At 40.5% G+C, this 19,362-nt stretch overlaps 1 protein-coding gene across 2 annotated transcripts in view; it reads right to left on the bottom strand.

Annotated features, from left to right (window-relative positions):
* Positions 1–5,590: 5,590 nt before the first annotated feature.
* Positions 5,591–19,362, bottom strand: part of UBE2E3 (ubiquitin conjugating enzyme E2 E3) — a 56,231-nt gene continuing 42,459 nt past the window's right edge. Inside the window, exons 4-6 of one of the 2 annotated variants that reach the window (XM_083864638.1) lie at positions 10,991–11,123; positions 9,197–9,344; positions 5,591–8,174 (exon numbers count right to left, since the gene is read on the bottom strand). In XM_083864638.1, the coding sequence (XP_083720764.1) occupies positions 8,077–8,174; positions 9,197–9,344; positions 10,991–11,123 (379 nt within the window). In that variant the 3' untranslated portion in view covers positions 5,591–8,076. Of the gene's footprint in view, positions 8,175–9,196; positions 9,345–10,990; positions 11,124–19,362 lie in introns of those variants that run through there. The other variant, XM_083864639.1, reaches the window with a different exon arrangement.

A 19,362-nucleotide genomic window follows, 5' to 3' on the forward strand; every position in this document is an offset into this window, starting at 1 on the left:
TCACAGCTTCACTACAGGTTGATAATGTAAGTTAATAAGGCAAACACAATACCTGACGTTTGCAACGGTAATTGCACAGGCCTCACTGTGAATGATGGCTAAATCCGATTGTGCATGACTTCCTTTGCAGAGTGTCTGAATTATAGTGTAGGTTGAAGCCTGAAAAATCAATGGCTGCTATAATCACTCAATTAAAGCCTTTGAAAATCATTAGCAATTTGGTAAATTTAAAATACTTAACCATACGTCATTTTTAAACAGAGAGTGCCAGAGCAGCACAAGTCCATTTGTTACACTGGGGAACTGCTGCCGGAGGGGTAAACAGGAACAGCATTAGTGCACTATGGCTGAGTAGGCAAGTGTATCCCAGGAGCTGAAAGGCTGAGAGACACAAGTCACCTCCGTGAGCTTTACCTGATTTAAAACGTTCAGCCGAGGTTACTCTTCAAGTGGCCAAATACATGTCAAAATCTTGGAAAAGCCTTGCTGGCCTACAGAGCAGCAGTCCCCTCCAATGCCACAAGTTTGGATAAACGCCGAGCTGGAGCAGCAGAATGGACTGTGCAAAGAGGGAAAGGAAGTAGCACCATCAGAATCCTTTGTTACTGAGAGAAAACCAGTGGATAGCAAAGCCTGCCTTTAGAGTGAAGCATATGAATGAATGTGGTCTATAAAAAGAGGGGAAATAACTTACTGCTGCCAGGAGTCTAATATTTAATTTCCTAAACAAAATAGAAACTGAACATGATATTTTACTCCATCTGGACTAAATCGATCCATCTGCAAAGTTTTAACTTCAAAAGATAGTTGAAAATATCTCTTCTTAACTTGCATGTTTATTTTCTTTAGCAGCCTGTTCTTTGCAAGCAGTGGCATCTAAGTGCAGCAGCACCACTATGCTAAATACATGGTCCGTCTGTGTGAGAAGAGACACTTGGAGAGGACGAGCAGGTTGAGAGGCACGGCCAGCACACCAACCTCGTGTTCCCCAGGGCTGTTGGACTTGTGTAAGTGCTATTGAACCTTGTGGAGCTTAGGTGGCTTAAAGAACTTGAGAGAGATGAAGTTTGGGGATAGGGGCAGCGACTGCACTTAATCAGTTGCAGCTTCTAATTCTTAACAATTTTGGGGTAAAATTACATTTTGAAGCAAACTGTCTGTCCTTAGAGTGCACCACGGTGTCTGTGGAGCAGAAGAGGCAGCGACCGCCCCCGCATCCATCCATCCATCCATCCATCCATCCATCCATCCATCCATCCATCCATCCATCCATCCCCACGGGCAGGGAATCCCCGGCCCGCGGGGTCTCGCCCGCCCGTACCCGGGTGCCGGTGTAGGCTCGCTGCCCCCACACGCTGCTCTGCCGGGCGAGGGGAAGCGGGGCGCAGGTCCCGCACAGGCCGGGGCTGCGGGGCTCGGGGCGCCGTCCCGGGAGCGCACCCGGGGCTGGAGGCGGCAGGGCCGGCTGAGGCTGAGGCTGAGGGGGCCGTGGCCGGTGCGGCAGCGCCACCTCGCGGCGCCGCCCCGCCCCTACAGCCGCGTCCGGGAAAGGCGGCCCGAGGGAAAACTTCCCACGGGGTTTACTTCACAGGTTTATTTCCCTGGCTCGGTATTTACCTTTTTTTTTTTTTTTTTTTTTTTTTTTTTTTTTTTTTTTTTTTTTTTTTTTTTTTCTCCCACGTGGAAAGGTAGGAAATTAGATGGACTAAAGAAAGCCAGCATTTGGCTTGTTTTGTCCCAAATTTAGTTTTCTTTATGGCTTTAGGTCCAGAGGCTAATGTTTTTCATGTAAGAAAGGTAATTCAGGTCATTTTACAGTAAATATCCACTGAATTAATGAATGAAGCTTAATTGATACCTTAATGTTTTTAGTTCTTCACCAAATCCATACTGATTTTAAAAAAAGGTATTTGAAAACAGTAACATGTAACAGTGAATAGAATAAAAATGTCACTTTTCTGTAATAAGTGATCATTCCAGTGAAATGGCAGCACATTTGCTTCCCAGTTAACAGGGAAACCCAGGCAGGGGCAGAATAGCATAGGGTGTATTAAAGAAACTGACTACAATTTTAAAATCATCTGTCACTTTAAGTCAACTGCTTAGGAACTGTAAGTACTGGTAACTTTCATTTAGCACACAGTCAAGAGTCTCAGCTGGGTGCAAATTTTCACAAAAGTACACGCATTTAAAATGCTGGAATACATAAACACAACCCTAGACTTCTGCACTTGTACGAAGCTGCCTTCCTGAGTGTAAGAAATGCCAGCACACTCCGCTGTACTTCAACAGTAGCTTCATTCCCCTCCCATTTATCACTTCTACGTTTGCAGCTCCACTATTGCTGCCTGGCGCTGTGAACCCATGCTAGGCTGCGGATTTCCAACCCAACTGTGTCCTTCAGATATACATCCAAAGGCTGTGTTCAGAGGAATGGTCTCCCACAAGATTTGCCATTCACCCTGTCTATCTATATGATATCCCAGAAAACTAATCTCCAGGATGACAGCTCATTCAGCACTCCGGAAATTTACCCACGCTGAGCTCCTCTTTAAATAATGACCTGACATTTGTTCTGTAGAGGGAGACAAAGCCCAGACTGATGAAAACGTTGGCAGCTGCTTTCATTTGTGCCATTCAGAAGCCAGATGAAAATTTTTCCTTGGGGACCCATCACTTCTTGGCAGTCAAACCTGTCCACTGCACTTTGCTATTACTTTTGCTGTTACATCCCACCCCTGGTGCACACAGCACACACACAGAGTCAATATTCAAGGCAGACTAAACTACGATTTACTGCCAAGAGTCATGAAGGATTTCACATTTCTGAGAAGTGAGAGACAAGATCACATTTTAATTTGGTGCTGATAAATATAAAGCAGTAGGTATTGAGAAAGCCATTTGTTAGACCTATATAAAAGGTTAAATTAGCTATTGCCCAGAAAAGAGATTCCAGCTTCTCTGAACAGTTTAATGAAGGCATTAGCTAAGTAATAAAGGTCAAAGAAGCAAAGCATTCTGAACTAGTAGGCAAACAGATCAAACCAGAAAACAATGTTCCAGATGAACTTTGAGTTCATATCTTGCATACAGTGTGGAGCTCTCATTCCTTTAAATTAGCTAGAGCAGAATTACAAAATGTAAAGACAAAGCTGACCAGGATAATCAGAGCATATTCCATATTAGCAGAGATTAAATAAATGAGGACTTTCCAGCCTGGAAAAAAAGAGGTTACTAGGAGCTAATAATAATGATGACACATAAAATCACCAACAGGATCTAGGAGAACAGATGAAATTATTCATTATTTTTCACAGGATAAAACTGGAAGACATAAAATGAAGTGCTCACATACCAGGTTGCATGAAATACCTAACAAAGTGCTTTTTCACACAGCCAATACATACCTATAGCATTAACTGTCAAAGGATGTTATGGTAGTAATTTAGGATGGTTAAATGAGGTGTTTACCTTGGACTGCAAAGTTAAAAAATCCTTCCCAATACTTGGAAACACTATATAAATAGAGAGGGCCATCCACACCTTAGCTGTGGAAGATAGCAACAGCAATAAGACAACTCTACACATTTATATTCATGCATGTGGTCCCACCACATCCTAGATCCCTCTAGATGCAGAGCCCATGGTCCCCATGAAGGGAGAAGAGATATATATATATATTTTCATACTGTGCCTCTTCTATCTATTCCTGGCAGTTTTTATTTTTAAGGATCTCCAAATAGCTGCTAGTATGTTGGATGCCATCTATTCTACCCAGCAACAGAGGAAGTCATAGCTGCCCTCCAGAGACATGCATGCAGAGACATGGGGAGAGACAAGCTGAAGCAGGCTTCCCTTTTAAAGGATTAAAAAAGCAAAAGCCCCAGTGTACTATAAGTGTTCCAGCCACTATTTTCCAAGTACATGATCTGCTCTCTCATCTAAGCTGAACATGCAGAACACTGAATGTGTCCAACTCTCACTGACATCAGCAAGGTCAGGCAGCAGTACAGGCAGCCGTGCTGTTGTCCTGCTTCTCCCTTTGGAACCAGTGCTCTATTACATAATCCCTCCTGTTGTCCTGGAACCTCTGCAGCCACTTTCAGTCAGTGGTTAGTGAAGAAAAGGGAGTGGGGGTTCAGCCTTGGAAATCACTGTGCAGCACAAATGCAATTGGTGCCACCAAGAAGTTGAAGGGATGCTGTACATAAAGCAGTGCCAAGTTCTCAAATGCATCTGTTTTCCTGACTACAGCACAGGCTGCCAAAATACAGCACTGGTTTATGGCTGAGTCAAATTGCACTTTAGTCACACTACTGCCACTGTCCTTTGCAACTGCTTTAGTCCAGGATTCCTGCACAAGCCTTCCTTCTTTCACATAAATATCAATTGATGACTTTTGCTGAAGAAAATGCAGACAAGGTGGAATTTCCTCTTCAGCCTGCAGTCAGGAGTCCTTCCTTTGTTGCTGCTGCTCAGGCAGACAAAACCCCAGGGGAAGAAGGCCACGAGATCTATGTAGGAGCTGCTGTGCTCTGCAGCTTTCTTCCCTCCAGCACTGTGGGGACCCAGGCAGAGCCCTGGGGCAGCCAAGCAGCCAGGGCTGCCCCATGGCTCAGAACTGCATCCAGCCGCTGCAAAGCCCCTCAGCCAGAGCCCTGCAGCTCTCCTGTTACGGTACAAGCAGGTGAGAACACCTCTGACAGGCCACAAATTTGGGTCTCACACGTGAAGGTGAAGAAAGGAAAAAGCTTGGTCTCACTTTCTGCAATTCCCATGGAAAAAAAGTAAGCCGGTACACAGCAGCAACTGGTGTACCACAAAGCCTGGAAGAATTTCCTTTTCCACCCAAGAGGGAGGGAGGGAGCAGAGCATGAACCAGACCTGGTTCAGTTGCCTTCCTTATGAGGCTGAGCAAGCCTGGCCCATGGCTTGGGCTGCCCTGCTTTCCATGACTCCCTTCCTGGCTACAGACTCGGAACGATCACTACTCAATGCTGATAAGCAAGATTGTCTCTACACAAGGCACACCACACCACACTGAGACACCAAGGACAGGTTAATACAGAAACAACAAGGGTGATAGTTATTAGCTTCTCCATTGTATGCAGTATCTTTATTTTTAAAACACTTATATTTACCCATCCCTTCTCACTTGCTCTGAACGTAGCCACCAGCTCACCTGAAGAGATGTTTAGCCCTTCTATTCCTCAGCAGTGTCACAGGCTGGACTGCTGGTTTCCACACCAGATCCCTTTATGTCAGATCATCAAGGAGCCCAGTCTGGGCAGCTTCCCAGCCACCTGCACACATTCCCCATTCAAATCCCAAAGACAACAGGAAAAGAAAAGACCATCCAAAATGGCGAAGAAGAGGGCATCTGTAGTATCTTCAGCTTTACACAAAAATGTTATTTCAGTTCACTTTTTCCCAAATATAGAGCCCAGTGATTGGTGATAATTTTCTGTTCTATCTTCTTAAAACAGTAGAAGAGAATCAGTGCCATTCTTTGGTAGCATACAGTATTCACCCCAGCACAGCCAGGAAGGAAATAGTTTGAAACACCAGATGCTCTTTGCAGTCAGTACTTTGGATATATTTCCAGCAGGGGTTTCTTCCCTCCCCATGAAAACAGACACACATTCTCATTTAACAACTAATTGATTTATTTAACAATACAAATTTCTTTCTACTGCATGGTTTAGCAGAGAGAACTTGAGAAACAAAATTAGCTTCTTTTCTTTTTCTTTTAAAGTTTAAATGTTTACACAAAAACAACCTTTACTTCAGTAAATATAAAATTTACACACAAAAAAAATCTACATTAAAAAAGAACAGAATCATGACAAACCAACAAAAAAAAGAAGAAAAAAAAAAAGAGGATGGGAATTCAGTGTAAAGGATCCAATTGCAAGGAAGGCAAGATGGGGCAACACTAACAAGGCATCCCATTTGTACAGCTAGGTATCTGAAGTCGTAGGTACAATACAAACCCAAAATACATTAAAATTAGAATTAAAACCTGTATTTTTATACCATATTATTTCATGATATAAATATCTGTAAATTCTGTAGGCAACACACACAGTTAATGTGTGAACTCCATAGTTTGCTCTCCACTGGAAGGTCACTGGAGTGGTGCATGAGCACCCCGTGGCCCCCAAGTGCACTAATGGTCAGCAGGGAGCAGACTTTACACGTGCAGCCCAGATGTGATAGCCCCTTGTTTCTTTGCCAATCTGTGCTATTTCTCACACATCCAATGACATGACAAGAAATTCTGGTCACCTTCAGCAGTGATTTCCAGCACTTCATCTCCTGGCATTAGTCTGTTACCTGACTTAGGCATATTCACCTGCCAGATCCTGTTTCTCATTCCCTTTTGCACTTTTTAACCTGAACTCTAAAGCTATCTTGTAGCTACCAAGAGAGACTGGCTTCTAGGTTGAGATATTTGGGATACACAGTTCTTCAAGCCACCTTCAGGCATCTGTAGAAATATTTAAAGTAAGGTGGACAATTCATGGTCAAAGGTTATGGGATACAAAAACCAGGGACTTGTATAGTAATGGTTAACTTTAGATCTAAATTTTTAGCATTTTTGTATTGCTTTAATATTTAAATTTAACATTCAGTTTTCATATATTAAATGAGCAGAGCATCTTATTGAAGGAACTAGTATGTTATCTCTGAAAATACCAGCTAGTAAGGGAGACTGCAAAATTTAAAATTAAGTGTAATTTAAAAAATCATTTAAAGGAATCAAGTGCCTTTTTTTAATATAATCAATATTGTGACTGGCAAACTATAAAAGCTTAAATTAGAAAACTATTAGTGACTCTACCCTTTAAACTGTATGTACTATAAAGCTGTATTTTTGTACTTACAGATGTTACAAAATTTCCAAGGCAGAAAGTGAAGGGGGGGGAAAGGTAGTCTAAAACACTTTTAGAGATTTCATTTTTACTAAGAAAGGTTATTTTTCCCACAACTGTTTCTATGTAATATAAATCTGATTAAATTTATTGTACTCCTCTCTTTTCTGGGTAGATGATACAGTGTTCAATCATGCTTTGGAAGATCTTTTTCAATGGATAACTCGGTTCTCTAGGTCAGCAAGTCCAATGTGCTTTACTCAGAACGAAAAGCACCAGACTCTAACTTGGCCCTCCTCCTGCAAAAAAACCTTTGTAGCAAGACTGAGGCAGCCTGTTCTGAGAGCAGGACTGGCCCTGAAGCAACCAGCTACGTTAACTTCTGGAGTAAGCATATGAAATGTGATCATTTCAACTTGAGAAAGAGCTGAAAAGTATTCAATTTCAGAAAATTTTAGATATTTCACTTGTTCTGTTAAAAACAAAACAGGGAAAACTTAAACAATCCACAGGTGTGCATTAAACATTTAATAGCAAGCCTTTGCTTATGTATATTAATTTAAAAATTATCCAAAGGGATCTGTGATACATTGGCCTTGCCTTGTTACTATAATTAAATTTATTAAAATATTAATTTAAAACAGGAAAACAAAGAAACTACTCCTTGGGGAATATGTTTATTGTGTTTGAGATGATACACTGGGTGCTCTCTGAGCTACAAAGGGAAAAAGGAAATCCTTTCATTACAAACTGACAAAGGTAAAAGTTAAAACAGTTTTCACAACAGCATGTACCACATATTGGAAATAGATCTGGGTTTAATACAAATGACATAATTCCTAGTAATCTACAGCTACCTTTAATAACTTCATACAGATAATGAATTAGGCTAAAATGCACTATAATATTTGGTTGACTTCAGGAACAGTATCCTTAGTACATCACAAAATACATTTTGATATCCCAAAGAAGCAAGACTTGCAAGTAGGCATTTTAAACATAACTAATCTACAGCTACAAACTTCTACTCTTGATAGCATTTACCTTTTTGGGGGGCAGTATCCCAGTCTTCAAAAGGATAAAAGCAGAGTAGAATCAGTATAACATATACACAGAAGTCCGTATTGTAAAGGCTATAAAGATTTGTTGCACACTGCAAAGTTGCCTTCTGCACCTTCACACTGCACAAGTAGTTTGTCATTTATGTTGCATATCTCTTGGTCCACTGTCTGGCTATCCTGTCATGTTCTGCTCTGTTGGTCAGGTATTGAGTGGCTATGCTTCCAACCAGAGGGTCAGCTGCAAAAGGCAGGAGAAAATGAATCAGAATCCATCTCACAAGTAACAAAAATCTCCAAGCAAAAACGCATTTTAAAACAAAGCATCCATTCCAAAATATAGTTTAGACCAGAAATAGAGTGGAGCTCTTATCATATAAGACACTTCCAAGAAAGCACAGATGAACAAAGCACAACAAAGAGAAAAAGAAAACAGGAAAATCTATTGTGGTTATCTGCATATGAATGAATCTTGCCTCAGGCAGGTGCTCTGCCTTCACCCCTTTGGGGTGCAGGAGACACTCGGCGAGTGCTGCCTGCCAGGGAAGTCACAGGACCAGTGTGAGTTAGAGCATTAGGGCTGCAGAACACACCGAGGGGAGCTGCTCCAGGAGTCATCAAGCCTTGGTACCTAAGAGGCTGATCCATTTCTCCCTAACTGCGACCACTTTCTGTAAATGAACGGCAGCACCATTGCTCAGTTCCTGCCCTGACCGCAGGCAATTAGCATCCACTGCCTAATGACACTGGTCACACAAGGTGTTGCTGAGTGAGAATGTGTACTGCTTCCGTGGAGCTCCTCCCCTCCCCACGGGATCAAGGAAGTCCCTTTGAAAAAGGGAGAGTTCTCTCTGAACATCACATCCCTACATTTGCAAGATTAAACCTTTCAACTGCTGTCTTAAGAGACTTCCTGCAGCCCCTTCCGACACGCAGGATTTATAACTCAGGAGAATGTTGCCCCTTTCCTGGATTAAACACTCATTTGCTGGAGCTCCCTCAATACAGACTTTCAATGACATCAGCTTATTTTCTCCATCATATCTTGGAAAAAAAAGGACTTAGTGCTATTTGCTTTCTGTTATGTCACAGGAGTGAAAAACACCATTAAAAGTGGGACCACATCCAATCTGGAGTGCTTCATTGCAAATTTCAAAAATGTTAAATTTTATTTTATCTGTATGCAATCAAATATACAAATTACATTCCATGGCAACTAAGTCAAACAACTGAGAGTCTCTCAGTGAACTATCAGCTTCTTACCTGGGTTGCAGTCTGTCAGAAGAGAACAAATAGACAGCAGAACCTTTGAAATAGTCAAAGCAGGGCTCCAGTTGTCTTTCAGGATATCCAGACAGATGACTCCCTGACTGTTGATGTTGCAGTGATAAATTCTGGTGCGGAAAGTAACCTGGAAATCACAGCACAAGAGACAGAGAGAGTCATTCAGTGCTGCCCAGGGATGGTGCCCCTTGGCTCTGAGCAGCCTGTGGGATGCTCAGTTCTGCAGAGCTTCTGCAGAGGCAACTCCTCTCTGCTAGGCTTCCAAACCACTATAATTTAACGGAAGAGTGACTATTTCTGTAGCCAGGGCTGCCTTTAGAAACCTACCATGATGAGATTAGGGGCATGAACTGCTTTCACACAGGCTCTCTGTATGGTACCCACAAAAATTAGGACCTACTTTACAGTATGGTAGCTATTTAGTGAACATACCACATGTCAGGAATATTCTAATCATAAATATAACTTTATTGTGGTTTCTGAAGGTGAAGAAGTTCACAGAATTAGTCTGCATGCACAGTGTTTAGTTGATCTTTTTCTTTCTTTCAGAAGACTAAATACAGACCATGAAAATTAGTCTTGTTAAATTAACAATGAAATCTTTGTCCTTACCCTGCATTAAGCAGAATATAATATACAGCCAAAACAATGCTATTAGGCTAACTAAATCCATCATTGTTTTTGAATTATTTCAGACTAATATTGAGAGAACATGTGAACATACTGCACAAATAAGAAGTGAGAAATATGTGACTGCTTTAATTGCACAAAGCACAAGAAAATAGAGAAAATTTTCTTTTTCATACTGATGGGGGGGAAGTGGAATCCACAATATATCCTGAAAATACAAAAACTATCATACTCAAAAAAATCTACAAGATTTGAATGAAGAATTTGTCTAAAGCTGTGCATCACTTCAGTATAACATTCTTAACTCAGAACATATTAAATGAAGGTATGAGATTTATAATAACAAAGTTAGAGCCCCCAAAGCTGTAAGTCAGAGGATGTTGTGTGGTAGAATGTATTCAGTCGTGAGTTTTGCAGTGTTTTTTTTTTTCTGGTGACTTGGTCAAGAGTTGTAATTTGGCAGTAAGAGAGGGGGAAAAGAAATGACCTTTAAATTCTTTCAGATCCATTAGTAAAATACAATTTATTAGGTGTCCATACTATTTCTGAGCAAGGAATTGACATTTTAATTTAAGATTAGCATAATTTAATATCAAGAGCTTTTGCTCAAAAACTTTATCAAACAAGATCGCTGATTTTAGCAGTAGTAAATAGACATTTTAAAATAATGGAAATCCATCATACTGATTGACCCAATTTTAAGACTCCAGTTTTCTACGTGAACTTATTTTATCTTTTTCTTATTTAAAAAAAAATTACATTATAATATTTAATATAGAATCTGGCTCTTAACAGAAAAGACTATTACACAGATATTTTAGTAGCTAGAATGAGAAAAAGGAAATATAAGAATGTCTTGTGTTGTCTTCTACTAGAACTAAAATTTCTTGAATCTTGCCTCTTGCTCTTGATTATCACCTCATTTATTACTTGGTGAAGTATGAAAATCAGTATTGAGTGCAGTAATCAAGAAGTAAATTAGATGGGATTTTCTGAGACTGCAAGCCAAGATTTTGAACCTTGTAGTTTTCAAGAGACCATAAACAAATTTGATACTCAGAAAACGATGAGCACTCACTTGGCTGCAAACTGCATTCTTCTCACACAAAAAAATGATAAGCACAATAAAAACCTTACCCTTACCTTTGGTGGCTTGAATGGATAGTCAGATGAAAATGTGATATCCAAGAAGAAAACGCCTCCTTCATATACAGAACCTGGAGGTCCAAGTATAGTAGATCTCCATTCATAAATGTTATCTCCTTTAGGACCGGCACTGTGCAAAGAAAAAAGAGGAGAGGGAAAGAAAGAGTCAGATGTACCTTTGAGAGACACATTTTATGGACTTCCTTCAGCATTCATTTTATTTAATAAAAAAACCATTTGACTAATTTTAACACCTGCCCAATTTCCAGCTGATTCCAGTGGGCTCGGTGTTTTAAACTGGCACAAAAGTTGAGTACTCCGCTGTCCCTTTGGAACAACAGCAATGAAACAGAATTACCATGAACTGCTGGTTTTACACTGTCCAAAACATATCCCCAGATGTATTTTCTTGAGTATGTCATTGCTGTGAGGTTCTACATCACCCTTTCATCACCCTTTCTCCATCACACTTTCAATGCCATCATATTCATACACAAAAGGAGTTTTACATCTTGACCATATTCATCTTCTTCAAGCATTTAACAGATCACATCTTCATAAAAAATGTGGCTTTCAAGTACATTGATACACATTTATTGCTACTTGTTTCATAGGCTAGAGGGAAATGTTGCACCCTTGGGCAGCAAAATAGGGAGGAGAGAGAGAATCAAGTAAAATGGAATTGAGCCTCTTGCAGTAGTCATTCCAAATAACTGTTTCTTCAGGATATATTTGTGTTGTGCCTCTGGGCAATCGGCAATGAGACAACGAGCCAAAAAGACTTTATTTTAAGAAATACAATACTGAATGCCCTTCTCACTAAGGGAAGGGCTACAGCATAATTAATTACTAAAGGTTTGAAAAAATGGATAATGAACCAGCATTTTCTCAACTTCTGAGGTATCGCTAATGCTATTATCACACAGCAACCATCTAACCTCCTCACAAAAAACCCTAACCAAACAACAAATCCTTCAACCCCACCTGCCTGCCAAAAAAAGAGGAAATCACCACCAAAAAAATAAAATCTGTAAGAAAGTCTGGATAAAAATTAACCAAACCTTTCCAGAAAGGGTCCTGAAGCCACCTTGCTGAGATCCAAACTTACTGAACTGACTGCTGTGGAGAACAACAGCACTGAGCTCACTCAGACACAGTGGACTGATCACATCTATGCAGAAAAGCCAATAACACAGCACTGTAGAGGATCCTTTTAGTTCCCCCCACCTGGGCAGTTTCCCAGGCACCACCTCCATTTCCTAGACACGCTGAAGCAGCCCCATCTTTCTCCCTCTGTGGTGCCCAGGAACAGGCCCCAGGACTGTCACACGTGATTGCAGACGAAGTGAGCAGGGCATGGCACCACACTGCAGCCTGGGAAATTGTGCTTTCTGGAACTGCTCGACACACAGAGGAAACTCCCTACAAATGCTGAGGCTCTTCCTATGTCATGTCACCCCACGTATTGGTCACACATCTGTTTGCAGTCTGCAACACAGCATGCTGGACATTCATCCTTACTCTGTAGTCAAACATGGAGACACTCATCAGAGACAAGGAATATGAGCAGTCTGCACTACAGATCTGCAATCCCCACATGAAAAATTTAGCTATTTTTACATTAAGATCATATTTGAGAAAAAAATGCCGATTTTGATTATGAATTCTCTTTCAATTCATAATTTTCCAAGCTGTTTTTTATCTTGTAGACATTTCATGTACCAAATGTTGTAGTTCTTTCATAAACAGGACAAAATAATAATGGAATTTGGATGACACCCTATTTGATTAAAAACAAAAAAATATTTTATGAAGCTGTAGCAATTTTCCTGTTGCCAAAACAAAAGTAGGTAACAAGAGAATGCTGGCCTCTAGAGCACAGCTAGGGGAATAAAACCAAACCTACAAGTGCTGTCAAAAATAACATTTGGGTCTAAAAACTTACTTTCTATTTGCAATGTGTGCATAAAAGGGGAAGGAAAATACTAGATACATTTTAAGGGAAAAAATGGGAAATCTAGAAGCAAACAGGTCCATTTTTGGTAATGAAATGAACCATTTGTACCTTGAGTCACTGCAGAAGATAATTTTATTCATGCTCCCTGAAAGGCAATTATTGTAAGAACTGAAAATATTGGGTCAATAATTAACAATATTTAAAACCCACACAGGCCACTGAAATGTTTTAATTAATTCTTGACATTCATCAAGCTTACAGCTAATTAGTATTGTGCTTGAAAACCAAATTTCTGTGGAGCAAATAAATTTCAGCATTAGATGTCTAATGACTGTTTTATAGTTTAATGCAGAGGTTAGTGCTCTTGCCCTGCATGTCAGGTACCTTTCCGTCGTACACTTCCAACAGCTGGATGCAATTCAATCAAATTAATGAAATGGATGTATCAAATCAGTGACATGTTTCAGCCCAATGAACGTCACAATTAAGTGCAGCACCAGTCCAGGGTCAAACTATCTGGTATCAGTTACCAAGTCAGAGCATGGGCATCCATGAGCCCAGTGCCAGGGCCCTCTGCCTGTTATTTATCTGCTCTTCTCCTCCCCATTACCACCAGCAATACAGAAAAGGGGCAGCTATAACAGAAGAAGGGTTGCAAGGCTCTAACCTTGTAACAGAAGAAAATGCTCTGTTTGAAACTCATCCTAACTGCTGAGCAAAGATTGCTGCAATGTCAACAGAAACACTAAGCTGCAACAGTAACTGCACTTAGAGAAAGCAGAAATTGAGAAATATTTAAAATGTTAAATTATTATATCTGACTGAGATTTGTTAAATTTCTATTTAACAGCTGAAGCAGTGTCTCACTTCCAGAGATGTAAAAGAATACTCCTGCTTCACAAGCAGCCTAAAACTCCCTGCAATTGCCACATTATTGGTTTGAGGAGACACAAGACTACAGATAAGAGTCAAGACACCTCACCTGGCTTTGGCAACCTGTGTATTTCCACTAGGAATCATCCTCAGCCAGACATACTCCACTTTTGCCTTCTGTATAAATGCCAAGGTAATCTTTTCTGGAAGCAAATAAATCCACTTTCTCTATGACTCAGCAGAAGACAGCAGATGAATTCCCAGCAGTGGCAGCCCCTGCAGTGATTTCCACAAGGACAGGGCAGTGGGGTTCCACCCACTCGGTTGCCTGCAGGCAGAGCAGAGAGGCCACACCTCGCTGGTGTCCAAGCTGTGAGCGGTGCGGGAGCCCTGCTGGAGGCTCTGCCTTTGGCTCCTGTCTCTGAAAAGCATCACTCAGGGCTGCAGAAAGACACAGGGAGGGAACTGCTTCTCCATTCCCAGAGTACAGCAGAAAACCCAGGCTGAAAGTTGGGAGTAAGGAAGCTTTACTCTGTCCACAATTTTCTATTGAAAATATTTTCTATTGAATATTTCTATTAATGTTTTATGTTGATACAACCAGTAGAAATGCTGTCCTCCTGCTGGGGACTAAAGAGGCTGGCACAGGAAGCCACCTAGGGGCTGTTCTTGAGCTCTTCATTGCCAGAAACTCTCCTGGTGTACAAGAGACTTTCCTACTGCAAGCACAGGCTGCAACCATCTCACCTAAAACCCTGAGAACTGTGATGAGTGACAGCCTTGGACTCTGTTGCTGTCTGCCACACTGGACAGAACACCCCAGGCATAGCACTACAATGGGGAACTTCCATGGTTTTCTTCCTCTTCTCTATTCATCACTGACAGACTCAGTTCCTTACAACTTCCCACATGGACTCTACGCAGACGAAAAAATCCTTCTCTATCTGGTTCTTTAAAACACAAATCTTGATGGAGCAACAGGTTTGATGACAACTTCAGTGTTTTGGCTGCAGAGTATACAAGTGCAGCCCATTGCTTAGGAGGACTGGTGTCCTCCTAAATCTGCTTCTGAACGTCATAAATTCAGTAAAGACACCAATACTTTATTCTCAGTAAAAAATCCACTTGATTATTTTCTTACAATATGGGCTAAAAACATATCAGAAAAATAACAAAGCAATTTAATAGAAATGACAAAATATTATTTGCAAAATTAGAGGGGTTTACTTCATACATTAAAGATGGATTGCTTTTTTAAAATATATTAGAGTTAACTGCCTGCATCTGCTTCCTAAGCAAATATTCATTATACCACTCCACTGAGGGATATATACCTGATTCAGATAAGACAAAGGATTTATAACCATGTTGTAGCCAAGCTAGTCCACTGAACAGATTTAACTTACAAGTGTAACTTCAGATGGTGAATTTGAAAAGACATGAGGTTAAACTTGAGGGGCCCAGAGGTTCACACCAGGTCTTTCAAACCTAACTCTGCTGAATCCTGGCTCTCAAGTTTCCCAAAGATGAAGAACAGCTTTTCCAGCACGGTGTTAAGAGCGTTCACACCAGCAAGAAGCCTGTTAGACTCCCAATGCCGAAGTTAAAGAAATCCAAGTTCAGCTTTTGTTACAATTCATTAAATCAAATGCATTGAAGCTGCCCATGTGGAACTAAATGCAGGATAAGAAACTAGGACAAGAAATTTCCAATCTACATGATGCTGGTAGCATTTTGGTTTCTGCACTTGCTAAATGCACTGCTGTCAACAGCACTCCTCTAAAACACAGGGCTCCAAATTTGGCAACAGAATGCAACTTCATAGTACTGAGACTGTACTAATTGAGAAGAAAAAGGATGAAGGAAAATGTAATTTGACTAGATTTGATATTAACTCTGTGTTGTGCTTTATTATGACATAGAATATAGGTCTGCAATAGCATACAACTGGGGGATGGGTGTGCTTCTTTTTAGGAAGCTTCCAGCAGTGAAGTCTGTCAGATTCAGAAAGTCTTATGAGAAATGTCATTGGTATCATAAAACTAAAGATTTTGGTCTATGCCTCAAGAAAACCACCAGGTGCGCCTGCATGGCAAAGGTTTGAGTGGTGGAATATTTTCTCATGTTCTCTCAAAGGCTCCACCCTCAGGTGTGATACCCAAGCAGGAAGAATCAGATCTCTACTGATCATTACAAAGGCAGCAGCTAACAAACCAAATGGGACACCTAGGGTGAGAATTACATAAGGAAAGATCTCCCTCCATGCTTCCCAAATGTTTATTTCAAAATGAGATTCAGCAAAAGTAAAACTCTTGGAAGTTCTTCACAGACTGCTCAGCCACAACTCTGTCACTACGCAATTTTTACAGCAGAATAAGTTAATATAGTGCTTTAAGAGAGGAGTAAGATATCTCTTTTGATTTTTCTCATTTCAACTGAAAATACTAAATAAAGAAAGAAAAATGTTCTCAAACATTTTCCACAACCTTGTGCTTGAAAAATCCACTTCATAATGCTACAGTATAGTGAAGTTCTGCAAAATCTTCAGCACAACTTTGAAAATTGACTTTTACAAATCCTGCTGGAAGAAAGGCACTCAGGATGTTATCAGCACAAAAGGCTGTGTTTTGGACACCACTGTCTCAGCTAAAGCTGCTGGGTGGTCTAGTTCAGTGTGACACCACAAGATACTAAAGGGGCTGTGACAGATCCCATCAGCATATACAATTCAGGCAAATACACAGACCCCATCTCTAGGGAGGCTGCCTGCTTCACCCTCCCAGCTTCTGAGCTTGATGAACTCATTTCCAGCTAAAGAAAAATGCCCCAAGCTCAGGTAACTTCAACTTATCACAGAGGTGGAGATTCATATTTACCATGTAGGATATCTAGTGTGGATGCTGATGTCTGCTTCTCAAACTACCCAGACAATCAGGGTAGAGAGAAGAGTGACTGCAGCACACAGAGCATCTAAATACTCCCTACACCAATGTTTTCCATCTCTCTCTGGTGACACCTACTTTTCACCAACAGCATGGGGAGCCTGGCTCCTAACTCAAGACACTAAGCTCAGCACTTGAGAAAATCCTCCTCACTCCTCCATGCAGTGAGAAAGTGAGTGAAAACAGAGCTAGACAACCCAATCTTGTAGCACAGTACCTTTTCATCTAGCACTGGCATACTGCTGGGAATTAAATAACAAAAAATAATCTCACAAGCAACCAAAGGGTCACTATCTGATGCAAGCTGGGTTGCTGAGTGAGGCCTGCAAAGAGCACAAATCACTCACCAGTACTTATGTTTTAATGCTAAGCATGGGAATAGAAAATGCTCAAAATATTTTCTTGCTTTGATATTTTCAACATTTTGAAGAAAATTTGGGCATTATCCTTTTTTTTTTTCTTAATTCTCTTTTCCAAGTGTGGAGGCACTCTTGTGGTTTTGGTTATAGAGGGCAAGAAAGGAAATGAACATTAATTAAAAGGCATGTGTTTGTGGGTGGCTTTCAGTACTGTGACCTGTGACAAGCATGGATAACAATTTCCATTTTCTTCATTTTTCAATGCCTTGTTTACAAGGCTCTCCAGAGTGCTTATTCTCAGCATTCATATTATCCCTACCAGTGCCTAAGCACCTCTACTTACAGCATCGGGGCACTATATCCCATAGACACAGAAAATATTCTGATTTCACTGGCAAGAGCTACAAGTATAGCCCTAATTTTAGGATTACAGCATTTTCCTAAGGTTGGACACATGAGGGCTGTCTATAGCAATGTATCAAAACGCTGTAGAAAACACGTTTTGATAAGGTGCTCACTGTTATTTAAGTTTACATGTTATGTGCAATTTTTTACAAAGAAAAACTTCCAGTCTATTGTGTTCTTTATATAGCTACAACGGTTTTTATTTTACCTGCCACTGAACTACCTGCTACATTTGTTTGCTGGAAAAGGTTATTTACTGCTTCTAGCAGACCCACAGAGGCTCTGTGGAATTGAGCATACAAGGATCTATTTCAGTGAACAAATCTTTCCTTCTGTCACTTCCCTAAAGTCTATCCTGTCCTTAAGACTGAAATCTAGAAATTAGCATTAAAAAGAAAAAACAACAACAAATGACCTATTTTTACCTCATGGATCCCCTGATAATTCAGCTGGTTGTAAAGCAGTGCAGGACTTGTGCCCAAGGACATGGATCAGTGCAAAGCAAGTGCAACTTGAGAGCTTCTCAAAGGCAGCGTGGCTGCTCCAAGCAAAGTGCTGATCCAGCCTAAACCAACTTGGCCAAACCATACACGTTCAAAGCCCATCAGTGGATTATGAGCTTTATGCTTAATCAGGTGTCATTTGTCCTCCTGCAGCCAGAGCAGGGAGTGAACTTTAGTCACTTGCTCTGGCATAGAAATGTGACCATGTGGCTGTGTTTGGTTCAGGTCACATTGTACCATCAGGGGATCTAAGCCAGTGCAGATTAATCACCCTGATGGGAAAGCTGTTTTTTAGACTAGTAGAACCTCCAGCGCTAAGCTTGCCATTAGTAGAAGAAAATACACTGTTTTTACCAAAGGAAGCTAAGTAACAAATCATTTGCTAATTCCATCAAAGCTGTAATATGTAGAAAACTCATGGAATGTATTTTGGAAAGCTGACAGTTTTTCCACTGCCTAAAGCCCCATTAAATTGGTTCATTGCTACAATAGCTTTAGATTACTTTCCTCCTTGTGCTCCTGCTAGTTCCTAGGGCCTTTCTTGCTGCTGTTAGAAGTCTGTGCAGGTCCTTTCCATCATCCAGAACAACCTTAGCCAATTATGGAGGCAGAATTCCTGTAATTTTTTCTTTTTTTTTTTAATATAACTAAATACCAGAATACAGTTTGCTAAATTACAATAGAAATACTTAATTTAAACCATGTAACAAAAGACATCAGATTCTCTATGTCTATGCTCTTGACAGAGGAGTTGTATCCAGGCAATACACAAAAAAGTTCGCCAAACATGAGTTCGGAAGACAGAAATCTCAGGACTCACAGGCATCAAGAAATTGTAAATAAACCAAACGTTCAGCAGGAACTAACTCAAAATATGCACAGAAGTCCCTCTCCTATCCCTACACTGGAGAAATTATCCATACTACCCAAGAAAACACATAACAGGACAGTCAGTAAACAGAGACATTTCCTGCTACTCCACCATGTGTTCATAATAACAAAGTTTTAATTTAGCATAAAACTAAGACCAGCTCACTCAGTGTTGAAAGACCTGTAGTACTAGTGTCGAAACACTGTTTTCTAGCTGTTGATATAAAGCTTAATTTGTAGTAGGCCCAAATCACTTCGTTGAACAAATTTATCTGGCAGGTACACAGTTCCCATTTTCCTTCCCCTCAAAATTACTGATAAATCTGGGGTTAGCCAATATGGAAATTTTTGCTTTTCTTCTGTGAGAGAGAATTCTTCCCAACTCTCTAACACAAACAAAACTCATTTGGAATACACAGATATTTGTTCTTCGGTGTGTTTAGCCTCCATACTGATTCTT

This window comes from Zosterops lateralis (genome assembly GCF_965231275.1).
Source record: "Zosterops lateralis genome assembly, chromosome: 7".
Classification (NCBI taxonomy): domain Eukaryota; kingdom Metazoa; phylum Chordata; class Aves; order Passeriformes; family Zosteropidae; genus Zosterops; species Zosterops lateralis.